General features: G+C 36.7%; 1 protein-coding gene across 5 annotated transcripts in view; it reads left to right on the top strand.

Moving 5' to 3' along the window:
* The window catches only part of mRNA-cap (RNA guanylyltransferase and 5'-phosphatase mRNA capping enzyme), a 548,400-nt gene that overhangs the window by 497,377 nt on the left and 28,745 nt on the right, over nt 1-22,278 (top strand). For all 5 annotated transcript variants that reach the window (XM_090376079.1, XM_090376080.1, XM_090376082.1 and 2 more), the window contains one exon: nt 19,429-19,552. In XM_090376079.1, the coding sequence (XP_090232205.1) occupies nt 19,429-19,552 (124 nt within the window). The remainder of the gene's footprint in view (nt 1-19,428; nt 19,553-22,278) is intronic.

A 22,278-nucleotide genomic window follows, 5' to 3' on the forward strand; every position in this document is an offset into this window, starting at 1 on the left:
GAATTGCAGAGGCTTTCATAGTAATATTGATGACATCCACAAAATAATTAAGCATCATAATCCAGGTGGCATCTGCTTACAGGAGACATACTTAATGCCTCAGGTATCTCCCTCCATAAAAAAATCATACTCTTTTCTGACTGGATAGACCTGTTGCAAATAATGCTCGCAGTGGGGTAGCCATTGTCATACATTCATGAGTCTCTTGCAGATGCATTCCTTTACAAACCTCCATGAACTTGAAGGTCTTATTCTGCAGTTGCCAACCCTTTTCTGCTCATTAGGTGATTTCATTGGATACCATCCATTGTGGGGTTCTCCCAATGCTGCAGATGGATAAGAACAACTCGTTGAAATGCTCATTTACGGACAACATCTAGCCTTACTAAATACTGATTCACCAACCTACATCCATCTCCAAATGGGAACAACAATAGATCTCTCTATGTGCTCTCCGATCCTCTTTCTTAGTTTTGAGTGGACAGCTCTTGGCAATCCACTCAATACTGACCACTGCCCATTAATCTGTAAAATTGGAAATTTTACAGATTAATGTAAAATGGAAATTTTCCAAGGCAAATTTGGCGAAGTACACTTCTCGTGTAATCTTTGATAATCAGATCATCAAATCTCATCCATTTCACAACTTCTATTAGAATAAGGAGCGAGGGGTACTGGGGGTTTCAGGGACTGATGACAGTCATCGTGAAACAGGTGGGTATATGGGATGTGTCAGGGTTACTAGGAATAAAAATGGTTGCATGTATACCAATGCTAGATGTATAGTAAACAAATTTGATGAATTTGAAGTGTTGGTCAAGACATCAAAAGCGAATATTGTTCGGGTATCAGAGACATGATGTTACACTGATATTAAGAATGCAGAGTTAGAATTTGGGGAGTACAATGTGTACAGAAAGGATAGACAGGATAGGAAGGGAGGAGGTGTCATGCTGTTAATTAAGAAAAACATAAAATCAAAAGAAGTGCATCAAGTTGATATAGATGAACAGTGCACTGTTGAGTCAGTTTGGTGTGACATAAGCACCGCAAAAGCAAAAATAAGAGTAGGAGTGTGTTATAGGCCTAATGACTCGAATGAGTACAATGAAAAATTGTACAGAGAAATAGTGGGCTAGTAAATCAGAATGTCTTATAATGGGGGATTTTAACTTCTCAGATATTGACAGGAACTTGTGGGTTGGTCACTCACACACTAGTAAGACTTTTATGGATTTATTGGATGATTGTTTTCTGCAGCAGCATGTTCGAGAGACAACCAGAGAGGGTAATACTCTTGATCTGGTTATCAGTGTATTAAGAATTTGCAGATAAAGGAACCACTAGGTGGCATTGATCACAGTGTACTGATGTGGGATTTACTTAAAGATATAATTACCATCAAGGGTAAAGGAAAGGGATTTTGCTTCCGTAAAGGTGAGTACAGTGGTCTCAGACAGTTTTTAACTTCTGTACAGTGGGATCAACTGACGATGTTACCAACAATAAATTCTAAGTGAGAAGCATTCAAGGAATTAATCGTGGAAGCTACTAAAAGTTTCATACCTATTAAGAAATATTGTTTAAGGTTTGGGCCTAAATGGTTATCAAATGAACTAATGAGACTTGTGACAGAGAAGAAAAATGCATGGGATGCATATAAATTATCAAGCGACTCCGAAGCCTGTGGCAGATATAAGCTAGTCTGTAATCAGGTCACAAAGGAGGTTAGGCAGGCGAATGCAGATTACGAGAAATCTTTGGCAAAGGATGCTAAAAAAAAAAAGCAAGGATTTCTTTACTTATATAAACTCTAAAAGGAAGGGGATGAATCTGATTGGTCCACTTGATATCGATGGTTCGACTGTTGATGATCCTGCTGAGATAGCAAACAAACTGAATGAGTATTTTGCATGTGCATTCACATATGAGGAGTTATTAAGGTTTGAAAATGCCACAAGGTTATCAAATTGTAGCAGGGTGCTTAATGATTTTGTAATAACTGAGAGCAAAGTGGAGGAGAAATTGTTGAAGTTAAACATAAGAAAGGCACCTGGTGGATGGGATTTATCCAGTTATATTAAAGGAGGCGGCAAAGCAACTAAGCAAACCCTTAACCATAATTATGAGAGCATCCTTGGATTCAGGGGACGTCCCCTCGGACTGGAGATGTGCAAATGTATCCCCAATTTACAAAGGGGGAATCGAAAGGTGACACCACTAATTACAGACCAGTTAGTTTAACTTCTGTTGTGGGTAAAATAATGGAGTCACTGGTTAAAGATGCATTGCAGGATCATCTAGACAAGACTGCAGCAATAATTCAGACACAGCATGGGTGTGTTAAGGGAAAGTCGTGTCTGACAAATTTGATAGGATATAAGATGTGGTTACAAAGGAACTGGATGCAAAAAAATAATTTTGATATCATATATTTGGATTTCAGGAAAGCTTTTGACACTGTTGCGCATGGATCACTATTGTACAAACTGGAGCAGAATGGTATTAAGGGTAAGTTGCTACAATGGATAAAAGAATGATTGAGTGGGAGAAGACAAAGGGTGGTAATGAATGGGTGCTGCTCTTTGTGGACTAATATTATTAGCGGAGTCCCACAGGGTTCGGTGTTGGGTCAACTGTTGTTTTGTTTATTGATAAAGGTTTTCAGATGATACAAAGGTTGGCAGGGTTGTTAATGACAGTAATGGCAGTGTGCTACTGCAACAGGATCTAGAAAATTTGGGCAGATGGGCTAAGAAGTGGCAACTGAAATTTAACCTTGACAAATGCAAAGTACTGCATATGGGTAGAAGTAACCCCAGAGAAACGTACCAACTGTGTGTTATTACACTTAAGGCGGTAGAAAATGAAAAAGACCTGGAAGTAATTGTGCAGTCAGTTATGATGAAGTTTTCTTAGCAATGCAGACAGGCTGCCAGAGCAGTTCATGGGGTTTTGTCAAAGATATATTGGAATTTTGCTAGCAGGGAAAAGGAGGTGATTGTTCCTCTGTATAAGGCAATGATCAGGCCACGCCTTGAGTACTGCGTACAGGTCTGGAGGCCTCATTTTAGAGAGGATGTTGATTTGTTGAGCATGTACAGAGAAGTGCAACAAGATTGGTGAGGGGAATGAAGGGATCCTCTTACCAAGAGAGGCTTAAGTTCTGCAAATTGCAGTGGCTGGAGACTGGGCACCTGCGTGGTGATCTGATTGAGGTGTATAAGGCCTTGAATGGGTTGAGCTCGCTGAATTCTGATGGGATCGTTCCACTTGTTCAGATTACGAACCTAAGGGGGCATAAATTCAATTTAAAAAAAGATAGATGTAGAACAGATGTGCGGAAATTTGCCTTTAGCCAGCGGGTGGTTAATTGCTGGAACAAACTTCCATCTGTTGTTGTGGAATTTGATAGGTTGAATAAATTTAAGGAGGAACTGGACAGGCATTTGGAGCGAATGGTGTGATTTTTTTTTTTTTTTTTTTTGGCTGATTCTGCATAAGCTAATACACTTGCTTTCTTGCATCACATGCCACTACTGCTACTACAACACAGTCACTGACTGTATTACCAAACAAATTCTAGCAGATGCATCTGTTGCCATCTCACAATCATAGTCAAGCATCTGTAGGCCCATAATGCTCGGCTACCATTAGGGTAAGAAGCAAGTTTTCTACTCTTAGCCTGTTCAAAATCTAGTTTGGACTAATCAATAACTGCTTTACAAAGCATAAATAATACTTAATAATAATTTTTATTATGCAATGTCACTTATAAAAATGTAGTACTGGAAATATTTTATAATGAAAATTCAGCACTTTTATACGATTTCAGGTAATATAGGCTTAGGGGTTTGCGATAAAAATATTATGTTGAAAGGGGTTCGCGAGTCAAAAAAGGTTGGGAACCACTGAGCTACATTAAATATTTGCCGATTGTCATATTCACCATCCTGAATGATTTTTTGCAATTCTCCAGGAAATTTGGCTGCAGCATCTTCATCAACTCTAGCACCTTCCCCTGTTACTTTAACATTATGCAGTCCTGCTTGATTTTTGAAATGTTCAAACCACCCTGAACTAGCAACAAGCATTTCAGTCTCCACTTGATATGTTGTTTCTTTGAGCTTAGTAAAAATGTTAATAGCTTTGCTCTGAATATTGTCTTTAGATAATGGAATTCTTTTTTTGATTGCAATCTTCTATCCAAATTGATAAAAGACTTTCCATTTCAATCATTATTGGAATTCTGTTTCTGTATTTTGTAAAACAAAAGAAGTTGATGAAACTTTACTTTTCTTTTATATTCATCCTTACGGCTCAAGATAGTTCGTACAGTAGACTCACGGTATCCTAGATCTAGTACAATTTTCGCATGGTTTGCACTACTTTCATGTTTTTTTAATAACTTCGTTTTTCAGCTAAAGTAATAATTTTTCATTCTTTTTATTACAATCACGTTGTTTTTCACTATTTCTTTTATCCATAATTAACAGTGGTAGAAAATTCGGTTTTAAATGCGTCTGCACATTAACTTTATTAGCAGGAGACAAACAAGTAACATGTCTGCTTCCTATGGTTGATGAAACACACTCAGGCAGGCAACTCTTGTTTATTGGCTTCAGAGGCTTAGTGTGCAATTCAAATCTTTTTCAACTATCACATAAAAAAGATCGCATTAATTGGAAATTGCATAAAGTAAAGAGTGGTATAATTTTTTCAAATCGTGGTAACTGAAAAATGCGTTAATCAAACTTGTGTTATATGAGGCCTGGCCATACTAGAGGAAGGGGTCCCACTTCATAAATAAATCATAGATTCAAACATTTTCCTAACCCCGTTGACTCATACCTCTATGCTGTTGATCTGCTTGTTTCTTGCAGTACACAGAATGTGATCTTCATTGAAAGTCAACTACAAATCTCACTTTTCAGTATTGAGTTATGGAGGACGCAGAATGGTTATTGACTATCTCATCAAAAATCTAGTGTCATTCACTTTTGTAACAAATGAAAGATATATCCTGATCCAGAGTTACACTTAACAAATCATCCTATCTCAGTTATGAATAACGTTTGCTTCCTTGGCCTGATTTTTTTATAGTAAGCTGAAATTCTTAGAATATGTCAAACATCTATGGACTACTTGCCCGAAAAAATTTAACATACTCATAGTTGTTTCTTCTGCAACATGGGGTGCAGACTGCTACACCTTACTTCACTTGTATAGAACTCTAATTAGGTCTTGCCTTGATTATGGTGCCCCGGTGTATGACTCTGCTAAGGCGAGCATGCTAGCATGCCCTGCTCCTATTCAACATTCTGCCCTCAGGATTGCTATAGGCACTTGTAGAACATCGCCAGTACAAAGTCTTTATATTGAAGCCTGTGAAGTTCCACATCTGTCTCAGAAGAAAGATGTTACTTCTGAATTATACAGCTAAAATTCAAAGCATGCCTGCCTACCCCATTTGGCTGATACGTAGTGATCCACAGTTTACATTGTACTCTACATATAAATCCAGAGCAGTTCAGCCTACTGGTATCAGACTGTAGGCACTATCACAAATTTGGAATGTACACCTTGAAAAAGTCCTCCAAGATCCAAACAGTTCAGTTGCCCCATGGTCTTGTATTAATCCATCCTGTGACAATTATTTCCTAAACTGAGGGAATCATTCCCTTGCAAATATCAACATACGATGACTCCATACTGGTCACACAAAATTATGTGCATTTTACGAAAATATATGCTGATGGATCACAGTCTGAGTATGGGTTAGGTGCTGCAGCAGTTTTCCCATCTCTTTATCACTTCGCACTGAACACAGCAGTTATACAGCTGAGTTATTCGCCATCAAGCTTGCCCTAGAAAATATTCTCCCTCTATCTATCAAAAAGGTATAATACATATGGACTTGCAGAGTACACTTGTAGCCTTACAAAACACCTCCTCAACCAGTCTGTTAATATAAAGCATAAGAAGTAAGCTGATACATATTCAGGAATGCCAGCAAGTAGTCATCTTTTACTGGATATCAGGAAACAAATATGCAGACTATGCTGCCAAACATCCATCCACCCAACCCAGCCTTATCATGTTTTTGGGTTTTCATATGTTGATTACAGATCTAATATACAAAGGATATGTAATGGACACTTCTATGGCAAGCTCAAACGGATAATAAGCTCTTTCAAATAAAACCAGAACCATGGTTATGGGCCCCTAGCTTCCACACAAAAAGAAAGTAGGAAAATAATCCTAGCTAGAGCACAAATGGATCACAGTCAGGTTACTCACCTGTTTCTCTTCACAGGAAATGATCCTCCACAGTGTATACGCTGCAACTCTCCGCTCACAGCAAAGCACATTATCATTTAATTTTCTTTCAGATCTTAAAGAATCTTTGAAACTATCCTATCATAGGTAATGATGCTAATCTCATAGTTATTCCGCTTTCTTAAATGGATAAAATTATATGATCATTTCTTACTGTTCCAATAACGGTCACCATGGGTAACTTCCACATCACTGATAGGCACAATATGGCCTAAGCAGCTCTTGCACCAAAAATAACAACTGAAACATTATTCAGCAGAACCAAAATAAGAAAAAGACTTGCCTGTTTGTTTTTAGTACAACCCATGTAACTGCTAGGCCTGATCCCACTTTACATGCTTTATACATATCACAACAGAAGAAATGCAAGTTCAAGTTCTACCTCTGAGTATGGCTGTGATTAGTCTCTGTGTGTCCTCCCCCCACATTAAAGCAGTTTAGTGTCCTCACACTGCTTCAATAGTATTGGTAAATATTCTGCATCTGTTCTATTTAAGTGTATGCCATCTCTATAAAAACAGTTCATTCTATTAATTCCTTATAATGCTATTGCATTATACAAAATAAGTCTGCTCATCTTATAGCATGTTCATGTTATAATGAGAAACAAATAAAAATATACATTGATTCAAATGCTGTGCATGAGAAACAAATAAAAATATACATTGATTCAAATGCTATGCATGAGAAACAAATAAAAATATACAGTAAACCACCGCTATTCGCGATCGCTGATTTAATACAAAATGAAACTTTAAAAAATGTGAATTTTAAAGCGCCGTGAATAATTTCCACCATAAAAAACATGGGTGTGGCTAAAATTATCTTTCCCCTTCAAAACAGCGCTCAGTAGGTGGGGGGGGTAACAAAATCGTGAGCGTGGATGTTTCTCACTAATCCTTGTTCAGTATGTGTTATGCGCTTGTCATGGAAGGTTTGGTCGTTTGCTTTTAATTTATATGCTTATAAATTGATATGCTTACAAAAGCGATAAATCTACCGTTTTGCAGTGTAAAACAGACTTTTTCGAGTGTGTTAACGGAAGAAAGTGCCTTTATTGTGGACAAGTTCTTTTTTACCCGTACAAAAATATGGCTACGAATAAGAAGGAAATGTGAAAAGATCAAAGAAGGTGATGACATTAGCAAATAAAATTGAGTTATTAGACAAAATTTCTAATGGTGAAAGTGTCTCTTCAGTGGCAAAACATAAAATTAATGAGTCAACGGTACGATCAATCAAAAAATCGGAAGAAAAAATCCGCCATAGTGTCCGTGAAAACGCGCTAATTGCTTCAAAAATTTGCTCTGTAACTCGTGATGGTAAATTAGAAAAAAATGGAAAAGGCTTTAAATCTGTGGATAGAAGACCGAACTCAAAATGAAATTCCGCTAAGTTCACCCATCATTCGTGAAAAGGCAAAACTCCTTTATCAACACTTTAGCGAAACTGGTGATAGCACTGGCGGGATAAGTTTTTTAGCTCGCAAAGACGCTGGTTTAAAAGATTTGTTTGAAATTTCTAATAAATATTACATTTAATATTAAATTGTTTCTTACATGTATTTTCATTTTGATGCCATATGCTTGCATTTCACTATGTACTGTCTATGTACATAGTCATATTATGAAGGTACATATAATACATACATAGACAAAATTTTAGACTAGTTTTTCTTATATATTTCATACTTTGGAACGGAACCCCTTTATTACTATGGGAGCCATAACTCGGTTTTCGCATTTTCGGTATTCGCGACATTTCTCAGGAACATAACCCCCGCGAAAAGCGGGGGTTTACTGTACATTGATTCAAATGCTATACATATAACACAACTACATCATAAACTAATGTGATGAAGTTTTTTTTTTTTCCCCTTAAATCTGGTCACATTTAATGAAAGTTAGACATAATCAGGTTGCATTATTATAGTGATAGAAATTTTTTAAAAAATAGAAAATTTAGATAATTTAATTTCTACTACTTTCAATTTCTACTACTATACTTTGACTTGTCTTGAAGTGGATGTCCACACATGTCTCAAGAAAGCTCCATTGAAAATGACCAAGCAGATCAGGTTCCAAAAATCCGCATGACATTCTTTCATGATAGTCCTAAGTTAAAGGTTTAGTGTAGACTCATGCAAGATAGGGTGAATAGGTTCCCCCCTTTTTTTTTTTGTGAGAAGCACATTGCAGGAAACATATCTTCACATGCTACAGCAATCAATGATCCTTTAACAGGATGGAATTTATGAACATTTGCACTCCATTTGGAGTGCAAATGTTCATTTCCTGGTAGATAGATGGGCAGTGAATCACCTGGTCTCCATGTTCCCCTGAAATCAAATCCTTAGACTTCTTCCTATGGGGGCACCTCAAGGATGTTGTGTACAGAACACCCGTTACTAACATTGAAACTTTTCAGGCAAGGATAACCAAAGCAATTAAAACTATGAGCATTATATGCTGGTCTGTACATGGAAAAAAGTGGAATTTTGCCTTGATTGTCTGAGGGCTGCAAGGGTGCACAAATTGAGATGTATTGAATGGCATATTGAAGAACATTAACTTATGAAGTTTCATAATAATTTACATCTCACCTCATTGCCCTATCTTTTAGTTATTACAAAATTAAATTTTAAAATAGTAACAGGACTTTATGGACACCCTGTACTGATTAAAATTCACAAGTTTCTTACAGCAGTCGCCCTTATTGTAAACTCATTTGAAGTAAAGTTGAGTATTTAAATCTCATTCATCTCTTATCGTAATAAAGAAATTTTTATTTGTTAACAGGTGATGTTTTCAAAACTACAAAGTGAAATAATTTGCAACTTTCTCAACAGTTTAAAATAATTTTAGCATTGGCATTAGTAGAGGCATATGATGCAAGAAAGCAAGCTTATGCAGCATCAGCCAAAAAAAGAACCACTCCCATTTCACCCCTCCGTTCGTTCAAAATACCTGTCCAGCTGAGCCTTAAATTTATTTAGGTTATCAACTTCCACAACAAGGGATGGAAGTCTGTTCCACCAACCAACTAGCTGATGGATAAAGGCAATCTTTCACACATATAACCTACATCTGTCTTTCCTCAATTTGAATTTCTGCCCTCTCAGGTGATTATTCTGAGCAAGAGGAAGAATTATATCAGCATTGAGCATGCTCAAGCCATTCGAGGCTTTATACTCCTCAATAAGATTACCTTGCCAGTGCCTAGTCTTCAGACACTGTAATTTGCAAAACTTAAGCCTTTCTTCATAAGAGCAACCCTTTGTTCCATTCACTAATCTTGTTGCCCTTCTCTGTACTTGTTCCAGCAGCTCTACATCCTTCTTGAAATGAGGCCTCCAGACCTGTATACAGTACTCAAGGTGTGGTCTGACCATTGCCTTATACAAATGAATAATCACCACCTTATCCCTGATAGAAAATCCGTTTTGTAAAGAGTTTATACCACAAATGCTTTTACCAGGTTCTTTATGCAAGTTAAAGATACATCTGATCCTTCAAAACAACTTACTACTAATAAGGAACTACAATTTTTATAGTAGAATGCCTATAATAAAATTCCACCTTAATATTGCACATTTGACTAAGAAACAATTGATTACATTTTGTACATTGCATTTCTTTTTTTGATTTAAACAGTGATATTTGGAGCAAGAACACATCTTTGCAAATCTGAGATAATACAAAGGCATCACACACTTTAAATGAATGTAATCTTTAAACTTCAAAAAGACTCCAAACTTTAGATATGTTTTGATAAGCAAACAAAACAAACATACCAATGAATACCCCCCCCCCCATCTCATGCTCTAATTTTTTTTTTTTTTTTTTGAGAACACTTTTTCCTTGATCAGGACAACAGACCAAGTAAATTCCACCATAAAATTTTTATTCTAATATTTATTGAAACTTTACTTCTTCCTCCTTTCTGCATTAAGTCTGCACATTGTTGCATCCATTCAGTTTTCTGGCCTAATTCCTTCCACCTTAATTTGGTTCTTCCTAGGCCTCACTGCTTTTTAGTGTCCAGTCCTTTTGTTGTTTGTTTTTATTTACTAATCTTCTGTTTTCCATTTGGTTGATGTGTTCATTCCATTTTAATCTTCAAATTTTTTATCCCATTATTTATGGGTTCAATTTCACATTCAGATCTTATCATAGAGCTTGTAATTTTGTATCTTAGTGGTTTTTCTGTAATCTTACATAGTATCTTAATTTCTGTGGTTTCATTTATTTGCTTATCTGTTTGTGTTTGGCCCTGCTTTCGCATCCATATGAACTGCTTTATATATTATTGGTTTTTTCTTTTCTTCGTTTCTTATTGTCCCAAATTTAAGCATCCAGATGTTTTGCCTGGTTTATGATTTCGTCCACTATTCTATTACTGCTGTTAATTTCTGTACCCAAATAATTAAATGTCATTATCTGGCTAGATCGTAGATATAGCTTAGCTTAATTTTTCAGCACTCACCTCATAGTAATCCGCTTAGTTGGTGGAAAGTTTTACCACATACATAGTGGTTATGAGATTCTAATAACTTATGGGGATTATAAATTTAAAAACTAAGTTATGGGCTTTAAAAAATTTTCTGAGAAAGGAAAGTGCACCTTCCATTCTATGGTTGTCTAATTAAATAAATTAATTGAAGTGAGATAAAAGCTAATAGCCACGCACGAGCAACTTTCGAAATCGTCTTCAGTTAATTATTGTGGGGAGGGGAGAGGAGTGTGTTATATACAGGTTGAGTTCCCAAAATGCATTTCAGTGCACGTGGAAACTTAATACATGCTAAATTCCAAATAGGGAAGAAGTTGGCTGGAATCTTTTGGTTTAATATGTTAAGTGATGTGTGGTGCTTAAACCATTCAATGACGAGGGCTTCGTTTTGAAGGATTTTATAACTGGAATTTAGTTTAACTATTGTGATCGCTGAATCGATGAGTGGGTTATGATTATAAGATAGATTGAACTTGTTGTGTTAGTTCTGTACTTGCTGAATTACATCAGAAGCTATTACATAAATGCTATTAAATTGAAGCTATTACATTTGAAGTCATTACATCATAGCACATAAGGACTCCTTAAAATATCATCATGTCATTATCTGTTATTTTATTTTTCCTTCTAATTCCAATTTAACTCTTACTGACTGGAATTTGTGGGTTAGTCACTCACACAGTAGCAAGAAGTTTCTGGATTTATTGGATAACTGTTCTACTACATCACTATGTTAGAGAGGCAATAAGAAAGCAGTTTACTCTTGATCAGATTATCAGCAGTGATCCATCATCAATTAAGAATCTTGATAAAAGACCCACGAGGTGGCAGTTACCAAAGTGTATTGATGTGGGATTTACTTAGAGATGTTACTACTATCAAGGTTAAAGGGAAGAGCTTTTGCTTTTATAAAGATGACTGAAGTGGTCTCAGAAAGTTTTTAAATTCTGTGCAGTGGGAACTGATGAAATTACCAACAGCAAATTCTAAGTAGGAAGCATTGAGGAAAGTAATCATGGAACCTACTAGGCTTTTTGTGGAAATTAAAAGATATGGTTATAATGATGTTATATACAGTAGCGGATTAAGGTCGGTTGAGGCCCCGGGCGCGGAAGAAAATATTGGGCCCCTTAAAAAAAAAAAAAAAAAAAGAGAGAGAGACAGGGAAAATAAAAATACATGTTAACCATTTTTTTAAATAAATAAAAAATATTATGTACTATTAATGTTTTATTTCCAATAAAATTTGAATATAATATATGTATAATATAATTAATAATAGCATAATAATAATCACAAAGTTTTGAACTAATAGTTGAACATATTAGTTCAACTAATTTGTTGGAGTTTTGCATGGGCCCTTCAGAAGTTGGGGCCCAGTGCACCCACTGTTAAATCTGCCTCTGGTTATGTATAGATCTAAATGGATGTCACGTGCACCGGAGAGACTCACATCAAAGAAGAAGAAGAATGTGTGGGAGGCATGTAAATTATCAGGGTGGTAGCATTAACAAGGGCACATGATGCAAGAAAGCAAGCTTATATAGCATCAGCAAAAAAAAAAAAAAAAAAAAAAAAAAAATCTAATTTCACCCATCCACTCACTCCAAATGTTTGTCTAGTTCTGCCTTGAATCTATTTAAGCTATCAACTTCTACAACAACAGATAGAAGTTTGTTCCTGCAATCAACCACGCTGGCTAAAGGCAAACTTCCACACATCTATCCTACAATTGTCTTTCCTCAATTTGAATTTATGCCCTCTCAGGTGATTATTCTGAGCAAGAGGAAGAATCCCATCAACATTGAGCATGCCTAAAACCATTCAAGGCTTCATACACCTCTATGAGATCACCTCGCCGGTCCCTAGTCTACAGACACTGTAATTTGCAAAACTTAAACCTTTCTTCGTAAGAGAAAACTTTTGTTCCATTCACTAATCTTGTTGCCCTTCTCTGTACTCGTTCCAACAGCTCTACATCCTTCTTAAAATGAGGCCTCCAGACCTGTATACAGTACTCAAGGTGTGGCCTGACACAAGGGGATAATCACCTCCTTATCCCTGCTAGAAAAATTCCTGTATATCATTGACAAGACACCATGAGCTACTCTTGCAGATCATCTGCACTGCTCAGAAAACTTCATATCTGCTTGCAAAATTACTCCCAGGTCCTTTTCACTCACTACCACTATCAGTGTAGTACTTTACATTTGTCAGTGTTAAACTTCATTTTCCACCTCTCAGCCTATCTGCTCAAATTTTCTAGATCCTGTTGCAGCAGCATACTGTCATTAGTGTCATTAACAACCCTGCCGACCTTCATATCGTCTTCAAACTTTGATATTAAGCCTGATATACCATCATCGATATCATTAATGAATACAGAAAACAATGGACCCAACACTGAACACTGGGGGGACTCCACTAATAACATTAGTCCACGATGAGCAGTGTCCATTGATTACCACTCTGTCTTCTCCCACTCAACCATCCCTTTATCCATAGCAGCAATTTGCCTCCAGTGCCACACTGCTCCAATTTGTGCAGCAGTCTTCCATGTGCAACAGTATCAAAAGCCTTTCTAAGATCCAAATATATGATATCAAAATCATTCTTTGCATCCAGTTCCTTTGTGACTACATTATAGTATCCAAATTGGTCAGACAAGACTTCCCCTTAACAAACCCATTCTGTGTCTGAGCTATAACTGTAGTCTTGTCTAGATGATCCTGCAATGCTTCTTTAAAGAGAGAAGATTTATATCTATTGTAGAGAAGCCTACAATAGATATAAATTAGTCTGAAATTAATCAAGTCACAAAGGCAGTTAGGCAAGTTAAGGCAGATTATAAGAAATCTGTGGCAAAGAATGCAAAGATAAACAACAAAAACTTCTTTATTTATGTAAATACTAGAAGAAAGGGGATGCATCATTTGACCTACTAGATATGAATGGTTTAACTGTTGATGAACCTACTTGAATAGATGACAAACTGAATAAGTACTTTGCATCTACATTCACCCATGAGAAATTTTTTTAGGGATGGGGATGCCTGTAGTTTATCACATTCTAACAGGGAGCTAAATGATTTTGTGATAACTGAGAGAAAATTGGAAGAGAAACTGTTGAAGCTAAACTTAAAAGAGGCATTTTGGTTTGATGGGATCTATCCAATTATATTAAGAGAGGAAGTGAAAGAAGTAAGGAAACCCTTAGCCATAATTATGAGAGCATCCTTGAATTCAGGGTGGATCCCTGTGGACTGGAGATGTGCAAATGTATTCCAAATTGCAATTCACAAAGGGTGACATGAGTAATTACAGACCAGAAAAAATAATGGAATCACTGGTAAGAAATATGCAGGATCATCTAGACAGGAATGCATTTATACTGCTGTCTCAGCATGAATTTGTTAAGGGGTTTGTTAAAGAGAATACCTTGATATCAATAACAAAGGAACTGGATGCAAAAATTAATTTTGACATCGTATACTTAGATTTCAGAAGGGCTTTTGATACTGTTGCACATAAAAGACTGCTGTAGAAATTGAAGCCATGTGGCATTAAAGGACAATTACTGTTATAGAGTGGTGGGGAAATGGTTGAGTGGGACAAGACAGAATTGTTATCAATGGGCACTGCTCTTCTTGGACAAATGTTATTAGTGGAGTAGTCCAGGGTTCGGTGCTGGGCCCATTGTTGTTTGCTGTGTTTATTAATGATGTTGATGAAGGTATATCAGCATAATGTCGAAGTTTGTAGATGATACAGGCACCTCCGTAGCCAGGCGGGCAGGAGAAGCAGTGTGTAGCACATGCTTCTTGATTAGACCACGGTTTGAGCCCATGACCACCAAATATGGAGGATGCAGAAAGGTCAGGGATTGACCACCGCATATCCCCCCGAGCAATATGGTCTTAGTTGCTAATGCTCCTAAAAATCAAAATAACAAACAACAAGCAGATGATATAAAGGTGGGCAGAGTGGTTAACTATAGTAATCAGGATATGCTACTGCTTATTGGATGATTGTTTTCTACATCAGCATGTTCGGGAGGCAACTAGAGGGAGTAATACTCTTGATTTGATTATCAGCAGTGATTCTTCATGCATTAAGAATCTGCAGATAAATGAACCACTAGGTGGCAGTGATCACAGTGTGCTGAAGTGGGATTTACTCAAAGAGGTAACTACCATTAGGGGTAAAGGGAAGGGTTATTGCTTCCGTAAAGGCGACTACGATGGACTGAGACAGTATTTAAATTCTATACAGTGGGACCAACTGATGATGTTACCAACAGCAAATTCAAAATGGGAAGCATTCAAAGAACTTATCTTGGAAGCTACTAGGCTTTACATACCAACTAAGAAATATTGTTCAAGGTTTAGGCCAAAATGGATGTCAGATGAACTAATGAGGCATATGGCAGAGAAGAAAAATGCATGGGATACTTACAAATTAACACATGACACAGAAGCCTATGATAGATACAAGTTGATATGCAACCAAGTTACAAAGGAGGTTAGGCAGGCGAAGGCAGATTACGAGAAATCCTTCGCAAGGGATGCAAAGAAAAACAGCAAAGAGTTCTTTACTTATGTAAACTCTAGAAGGAAGGGAATGAATCAAATTGGTCCACTTGATATTGATGGGTCAACTGTTGATGATCCTGCTCAGGTAGCTAACAAACTAAATGAATATTTTGCATCGACATTCACACATGAGGAGTTATTCAGCAAGGGGAATGCCAGAGGTGTATTCAACTCTAGCAGTAAGCTACAGAATCTTGAAATAACTGGGAGTAAAGTGGAGGAGAAACTGTTGAAGATAAACACAAGAAAGGCACCCGGGGTGGATGGGATCTATCCAGTTATATTAAAGGAGGCAGCAAAGGAAGTAAGCAAACCCTTAGCCATAATTATGAGAGCTTCCTTGGACTCAGGGGAGGTACCCATAGACTGGAAATGTGCAAATGTGACCCCAATTCACAAAGGAGGATCAAAGACCGACACAAGTAATTATAGACCTGTGAGCTTAACTTCTGTTCCAGGAAAATTAATGGAGGCACTGGTTAAAGAAGCACTGCAGGATCATTTAGACAAGACTTCAGTTATAGCTCAGACACAGCATGGTTTTGTTAAGGGGAAGTCTTGCCTGACCAACTTGATTGCATACTATGATGCAGTCACAAAAGAACTGGATGCAGGAAATAACTTTGATATTATATACTTGGATCTTAGAAAGGCTTTTGATACTGTTGCACATGGAAGACTGCTACACAAATTGGAGCAGTGTGACATTGGAGGCAAATTGCTGCTATGGATAAAGGGGTGGTTGAGGGAGAGAAGACAGAGAGTGGAAATCAATGGACACTGCTCATCATGGACTAATGTTATTAGTGGAGTCCCTCAGGGCTCAGTGTTGGGTCCATTATTGTTTTCTGTATTTATAAATGATATTGATGATGGTATATCAAGCTTAATGTCCAAGTTTGCAGACGATACAAAGGTTGGCAGGGTTGTCAAGGACACTACTGACACTATGCTGCTGCAACAGGATCTCGAAAGGTTGAGCAGATGGGCTGAGAGGTGGCAAATGAAGTTTAACATTGACAAATGTAAAGTACTACACATGGGAAACAGCAACCCCAGAGCAACGTATCAACTCTGTGGTTACTACACTGACAGTGGTAGAGAATGAAAGGGACTTGGGGGTGGTTGTGCAGGCAGATATGAAGTTCTCTGAGCAGTGCAGACGGGCTGCAAGAGTAGCTCATGGAGTATTGTCAATGATATACAGGAATTTTTCCAGCAGGGATAAGGAGGTGATTATTCCATTGTATAATGCAATGGTCAGGCCACACCTAGAGTACTGTATACAGGTCTGGAGGCCTCATTTCAAGAAGGATGTAGAGCTGCTGGAACGAGTACAGAGAAGGGCAACAAGATTAGTGAATGGAACAAAGGGGTGCTCTTACGAAGAAAGGCTTAAGTTTTGCAAATTACAGTGTCTGGAGACTAGGCACCAGCGAGGTGATCTGATAGAGGTGTATAAAGCCTTGAATGGTTTAAGCATGCTCAATGCTGATGGGATTCTTCCTCTAGCTCAGAAAAATCACCTGAGAGGGCATAAATTCAAATTGAGGAAAGACAGATGTAGGATAGACGTGCGGAAATTTGACTTTAGCCAGCGGGTGGTTGGTTGGTGGAACAGACTTCCATCCCTTGTGGTGGAGGTTGATAGCCTAAATAAGTTTAAGGCTCAGCTGGACAGGTATTTTGAACAAACAGAGGGGTGAAGTGGAAGTGGGGTTTTTTTTTTTTTTTTTTTTTTTGGCTGATGCTGCATAAGCTTGCTTTCTTGCATCAAATGCCTCTACTAATGCTAATGCTACAAAATCTAAAATTGGGCAGATAAGCTAATTGACAATTAAAGTTTAACATTGACAAATGCAGGGTATTTCATATGGTTAGCAGTAATCCCAGACTAACATGCAAACCATGTGTTACCACACTCAGTATAATGAAGAATGAAAAAGGTCTGGGAGTAATTGTGCAATCAAGCATGAAATGCTGTGAGCAGTAGACTGGCTACTAGGATATCCCATGAAGATTTTTCAATGATATATAGGAATTTTGCAGTAGGGATGAGGAGGTGCTTATCCAATTGTATAAGACATTGGTTAGGCTGCATCTTGAGTATTGCATACAGGTTTTGAAGCCTCATTTGCGGATGGAGTTGGAGCAGTGAAAAACAAAGTTAGGAAGGGGGCACAAAAGGGTGCTCTTAATGGGAAGGGCTTCATCGGAACACTAGACAGCTGCAAGAACTGATTGAGGTGTTTAAGGCTTTGAATGAATTTAAGTAAGCTCAATGCTGGTGGCTCAGACTATGTATGTGGGGGGTATAAATTGAAGTGGAGGAAGGTTGGTTTCAAAAATGTGCAGAAATTTGTCTTAGGTCATTGAGTAGTTGATTGTTGGAACGAACTTCCATCTGGTGATTGAAGTGAGTACTTTGAATAAATTCAAGGAACTGGACTGACTGTTAGAGGGGATGGACAGGTGATATCAGAATTGGTTTTTGTTGTTGCTGTTATAAGCTTGCTTTCTTGCATCATTTGCCGCCACTAATATTAATACTAAAAAATAAAATTTTTAAATGTATAAAAATATAAACTATTAAAGGTGCATATTCTCCTTAATACTTTTTTTTTAATGATAAATATAATGTATACAGGATTATCATGAAAAGATGCAAGCGATGTTGAATGCCGTTGTGTTTTTCTTATGTATTGTGTTGACATTGTAATAATTGTGATAAATTCTGCTTTATAAATACATAACAGTAGACTTTCGAAAAACGCCACCTTCAGGGATTCAAGGTGCTGTTATTTTGATTTTTCAGTTATCTAGAAAGTTTTATTTTTAATTTAATGTATTTAATGCAGAAATAATGAGGCCAAATAAGAAATAGAGAGATTAAAAATGCAATTTTATTAACTGCAAATAAAAAAACAAATATTGACAATCCAGTGTTATATTCTGCCATTAATACACTTCTGCTGTTGCTACATGCGCAGTGATATCATCACTGTCCTCCCTACACCAGGTGGTAAAGGCCCTGGTTCGAATCCCATCAATGAATGCAGGGAACTTTTATAGACTTTTTCATTCCGTGGCTGAGATAGCAAGTCTCAAGTGTAGATAACAAGGTTTTTTCCCCCAGAAACTACGATTTTTCATCCAGGAAAACAGGCAAATCGACCAAGAACACGTGCAATTTACAGACACAATACACATGGGTATATGAATTAACAGTTTGGGTGATCCTAATCTAAAGTAGTTTGGATTATATCAAGTTTGTCACTAAGCTTTAATGTTGTCTCTTTTCTTCTCTGTATGAGGTTATTAACTTTAGGAGCCATAGTGAGGGGTTTTTAATTTAAAATAAATGTAAAACAGCGGTATAATCTGTGACATCAGTACAGAATTCACTCTGAAAATGCCGAACGTAAACAAATACAGTAATCACACCATTTTCTTTTTTCAGCACTGCAAGACATCTGCGCTGTATGTATACATCCCATCTCAATGTGCTGTTATTTGGGGTGCCGTTATTTCAATAGTCTACTGTACCATATATTTACCATAAAGACAAATGTAGTTATCGCTCAATGCCATATTTTTAATAATATGGTAGAATCTTGTTAATATAAGGTTAGTGATTAATAAATTTAGAGTTTTGTGATAACAAGGTTTGCCAAAAAACAAAGAAATACAGCAAATTAATGCTGCAATTCTATTATCTAAATACAAAGATCAAATTTTTTGAATATTTATTTAGAATAAAATAAAATAAAAGAAATGGTTCTTGATAATCCTGTATACATTAGGAAGGAAAGATGCAGCAGTTTTGAATGCCTATTTTTTTTTATGTATTTTGTGCCGACATTGGTGAGAATGATGCCATTTACATCACACTCATTGCTGCCACCAGTCTTGGAGTGATTTTATAGTAGTTAAGTAAGAAAATTATCTTACTTGCAATTAATGATCTCTTAACATTTATATTTCAGCTCACAAAAGCTTTAAAGCAACTGGATATGAAGATTATAGAGTGCAAATTTGAAGATAATCAGTGGAAGTTTTTAAGAGAAAGGACTGATAAGTCATTCCCTAACAGTTATAATACAGCTGCATGTAAGTAAAGTTCAGTTCTGAAAACATGCAGCCTCTATTTTTCAAGAATATAAATGGAGCAACATATTAAGAACCTTAACTATAACCAGTGCTTTTTTTGTAAAAAATAGGTGCTGGTACTCATTCTTTCCTATCAGGAAAAATTGAAAATTAAAAGGGTATGAAAAGTACTCTAAAAATTTTTTTTCATGATATTGTTTGTTACTTTCATAGTAATGTTTTTAGAATAAGAACAACAAATTTAGTATATTAGCACAGTTTATTAAGTATAAATTAATTATTCAAGTATATATAGAAAAATAAGTAAAATGTGAATAAAATAAGTAAATAAATCGGTCAACTACTGAGTGCCGGGCACTAAGGATGACATGAATGGTTGTTAGTGTGGTATCTCAAATAGAGAGCTTTATGGTAACTGAAAAAAGTTTCTAGTACCCAGGCTTGGCCTAAAACTTAAGAAATAACGAAAACGTTGTCTATTTGAGTCTTTCCAGTTCTTGTGAATACCAAGGGTGGTAGAAGCGACTCCGACTTCTTCCTGGAGATGCGATTAAAGTCTTGGAGGAGAAGCAACTGGCAGGTGAGGGCTGTGCCAGACTCCGCGCAGACACCTCTCCACCACCAATGCCTCAACACTAGCTTTCTGAGTATCTCCTTGCCGGGACAACTCCAGCTTTGAAAATTGTTAAAAAATACTTGTTGTCACAAAATTTATAAATGACCTTTACAGAATTATTAACTAACTATTTAGCAACCTTTTTGTCACCAAAAGGAGAGTTACTTAGTTCAAAGAAGTGTGCTATCGAAGTGCAATAAAATTTTTTTTTTAATTTTAACACATTTATAATTTATCATTTAATTATAAAAGATAGATTTCAGTCGGAATAGTTTCCCCTTGCTAAGCATCTAATAAAGCATAACTAATGTTATTTTTAAATTTTTAGCTCCATTAGTGATGGAAATAGAGAGGGGGACCCGAAAATTACTCACATTTTCCTGTCTGTCGTCGCCATTTTTAATTTTAAAATTATATTTTAAACATACTCGTTGAGCTCTTTCCAACAGTGTAGCTATAGGTTGTCGACAACATTTTGATCCCCCCACATTTTAACCTCCCTCCATTTCTCAGACAAATTTTTATCAACAATGATCAATATGGTGTTATGTTGGCCCACTTGATGTGCAAACCCATGCAAAATTTCTAGTCAATAGGTTGAGTGGTTCCAGAGATACAGTGCTGTGACAGACGGACGGACAGGCAGACAACCGAGTGACATTTTAAGGGTCCTTCGTTAGACTATGGCCCCTAAAAATAATAAGTAAAAATAAATAACATAAGTAAAAATAATTTTATAATAAAACTTTTGTAGAATATTCCAAATTTTTATTAAGTTTTCATCCGACACCCTATGCCGACTTCTTTTCTTCCTGTTTCTGTGTGTCGGTTGCTGAATGACGTTTCCGAAGCAGCCACAAATCAACATATTTTGCTGGATTGAAGCGGGTCAGCGGTGGGCATACAATTTTAAGAAATAGTAGTGAAGAAACTGTTTATGTCATCAACGAAGCTCTGGTTGGGCTGACAATCAGATTCATTTGTGAAAATCATTGTTCACATTCAATCGATAGAATTGGTATCATACTCAGAATGTCCATCAAATTCTTCAATTCTTCCGAAACCATCTTTTCAACTAAGTGCCCCCGAAATCCACGAATTGCATTTAACTGTAACCTAATTGGCAATTTTCTAGCTTCATTTTCACCAAATGCCAACAATTCATGCTTAGAAGGTTTAATACCTTCGTTGACTCGTTTTCCTTCTCTCGTCATCGGTATTGTCACTAGTTCTTAAATTAGATTTTTTTTTTTTTTTTTTTGAAACTGTCCAAAATGTCAGTCATTCGGATACTCAGGTACTGTGATGACCATGTAAACAGAGATAGGGAAAATTTACGGAAAAATGTGGATAACGCACTTCCGCGAAACAACAGATGATTATTTGTCGGGGTAAAAGAAAATCACTTTTCCAATTCTGGAATGGCGCTTACAGTTGATTCATGAAGGTGTCCAACTTACGGCCCACCCGGAAAGTGAACTAAAACAGCATTTTAAATTTTGTTAATTATCAAAAAAAAATCTCATTAAATGTTTTGTTCAGTAAATGTAATTGTGTATTGTACTTAATAAAATTTTCGAATATTTTCAATTTTACTTTTACGTGCAACAAGATAGGGAAAATGTAACACACTAAAGAAATCTAACTTTGAATATGGCACCTTTACGGAAAATGTTTGGACACCACTGCAGTAGAAGGTCGACCAGAGCCCATTGGGAATACACCTTGGTCAGCTCACTGTAGACCAGTGCGACTTCTCCGCATGTGGCCCGGTTGGTCGGATAGTTTTTACCAGGTACCACTAAGTTATAGAATGGTAATCCCTTCAGCTCTCTTAATTCACACAGCAGCACTAATTGCCCGAAGGCCAGAAATGCGAACAGGGCGTACCGAGTTAATTCTGTCCTAATCTGTTCACTATATAAAAATTTTCTCGCTCAATGGAAACTATTTTAAATGTAACTTCCAAGGGGAGTTCAAAATAATTAAACACAGGTCCGACTGAGTAATTTAGAATTTTGAAAATGGTTATACAGTTTTATGTAGAAAATATCTTAACAATAAACAGTGAAAAATGTAAATTTAGTTAAATAATTTTAAGCTTCTTTGA

Source organism: Mastigoproctus giganteus, chromosome 6 (genome assembly GCF_048544385.1).
Source record: "Mastigoproctus giganteus isolate SK-2022 chromosome 6, ASM4854438v1, whole genome shotgun sequence".
Taxonomy (NCBI): Eukaryota; Metazoa; Arthropoda; class Arachnida; order Uropygi; family Thelyphonidae; genus Mastigoproctus; species Mastigoproctus giganteus.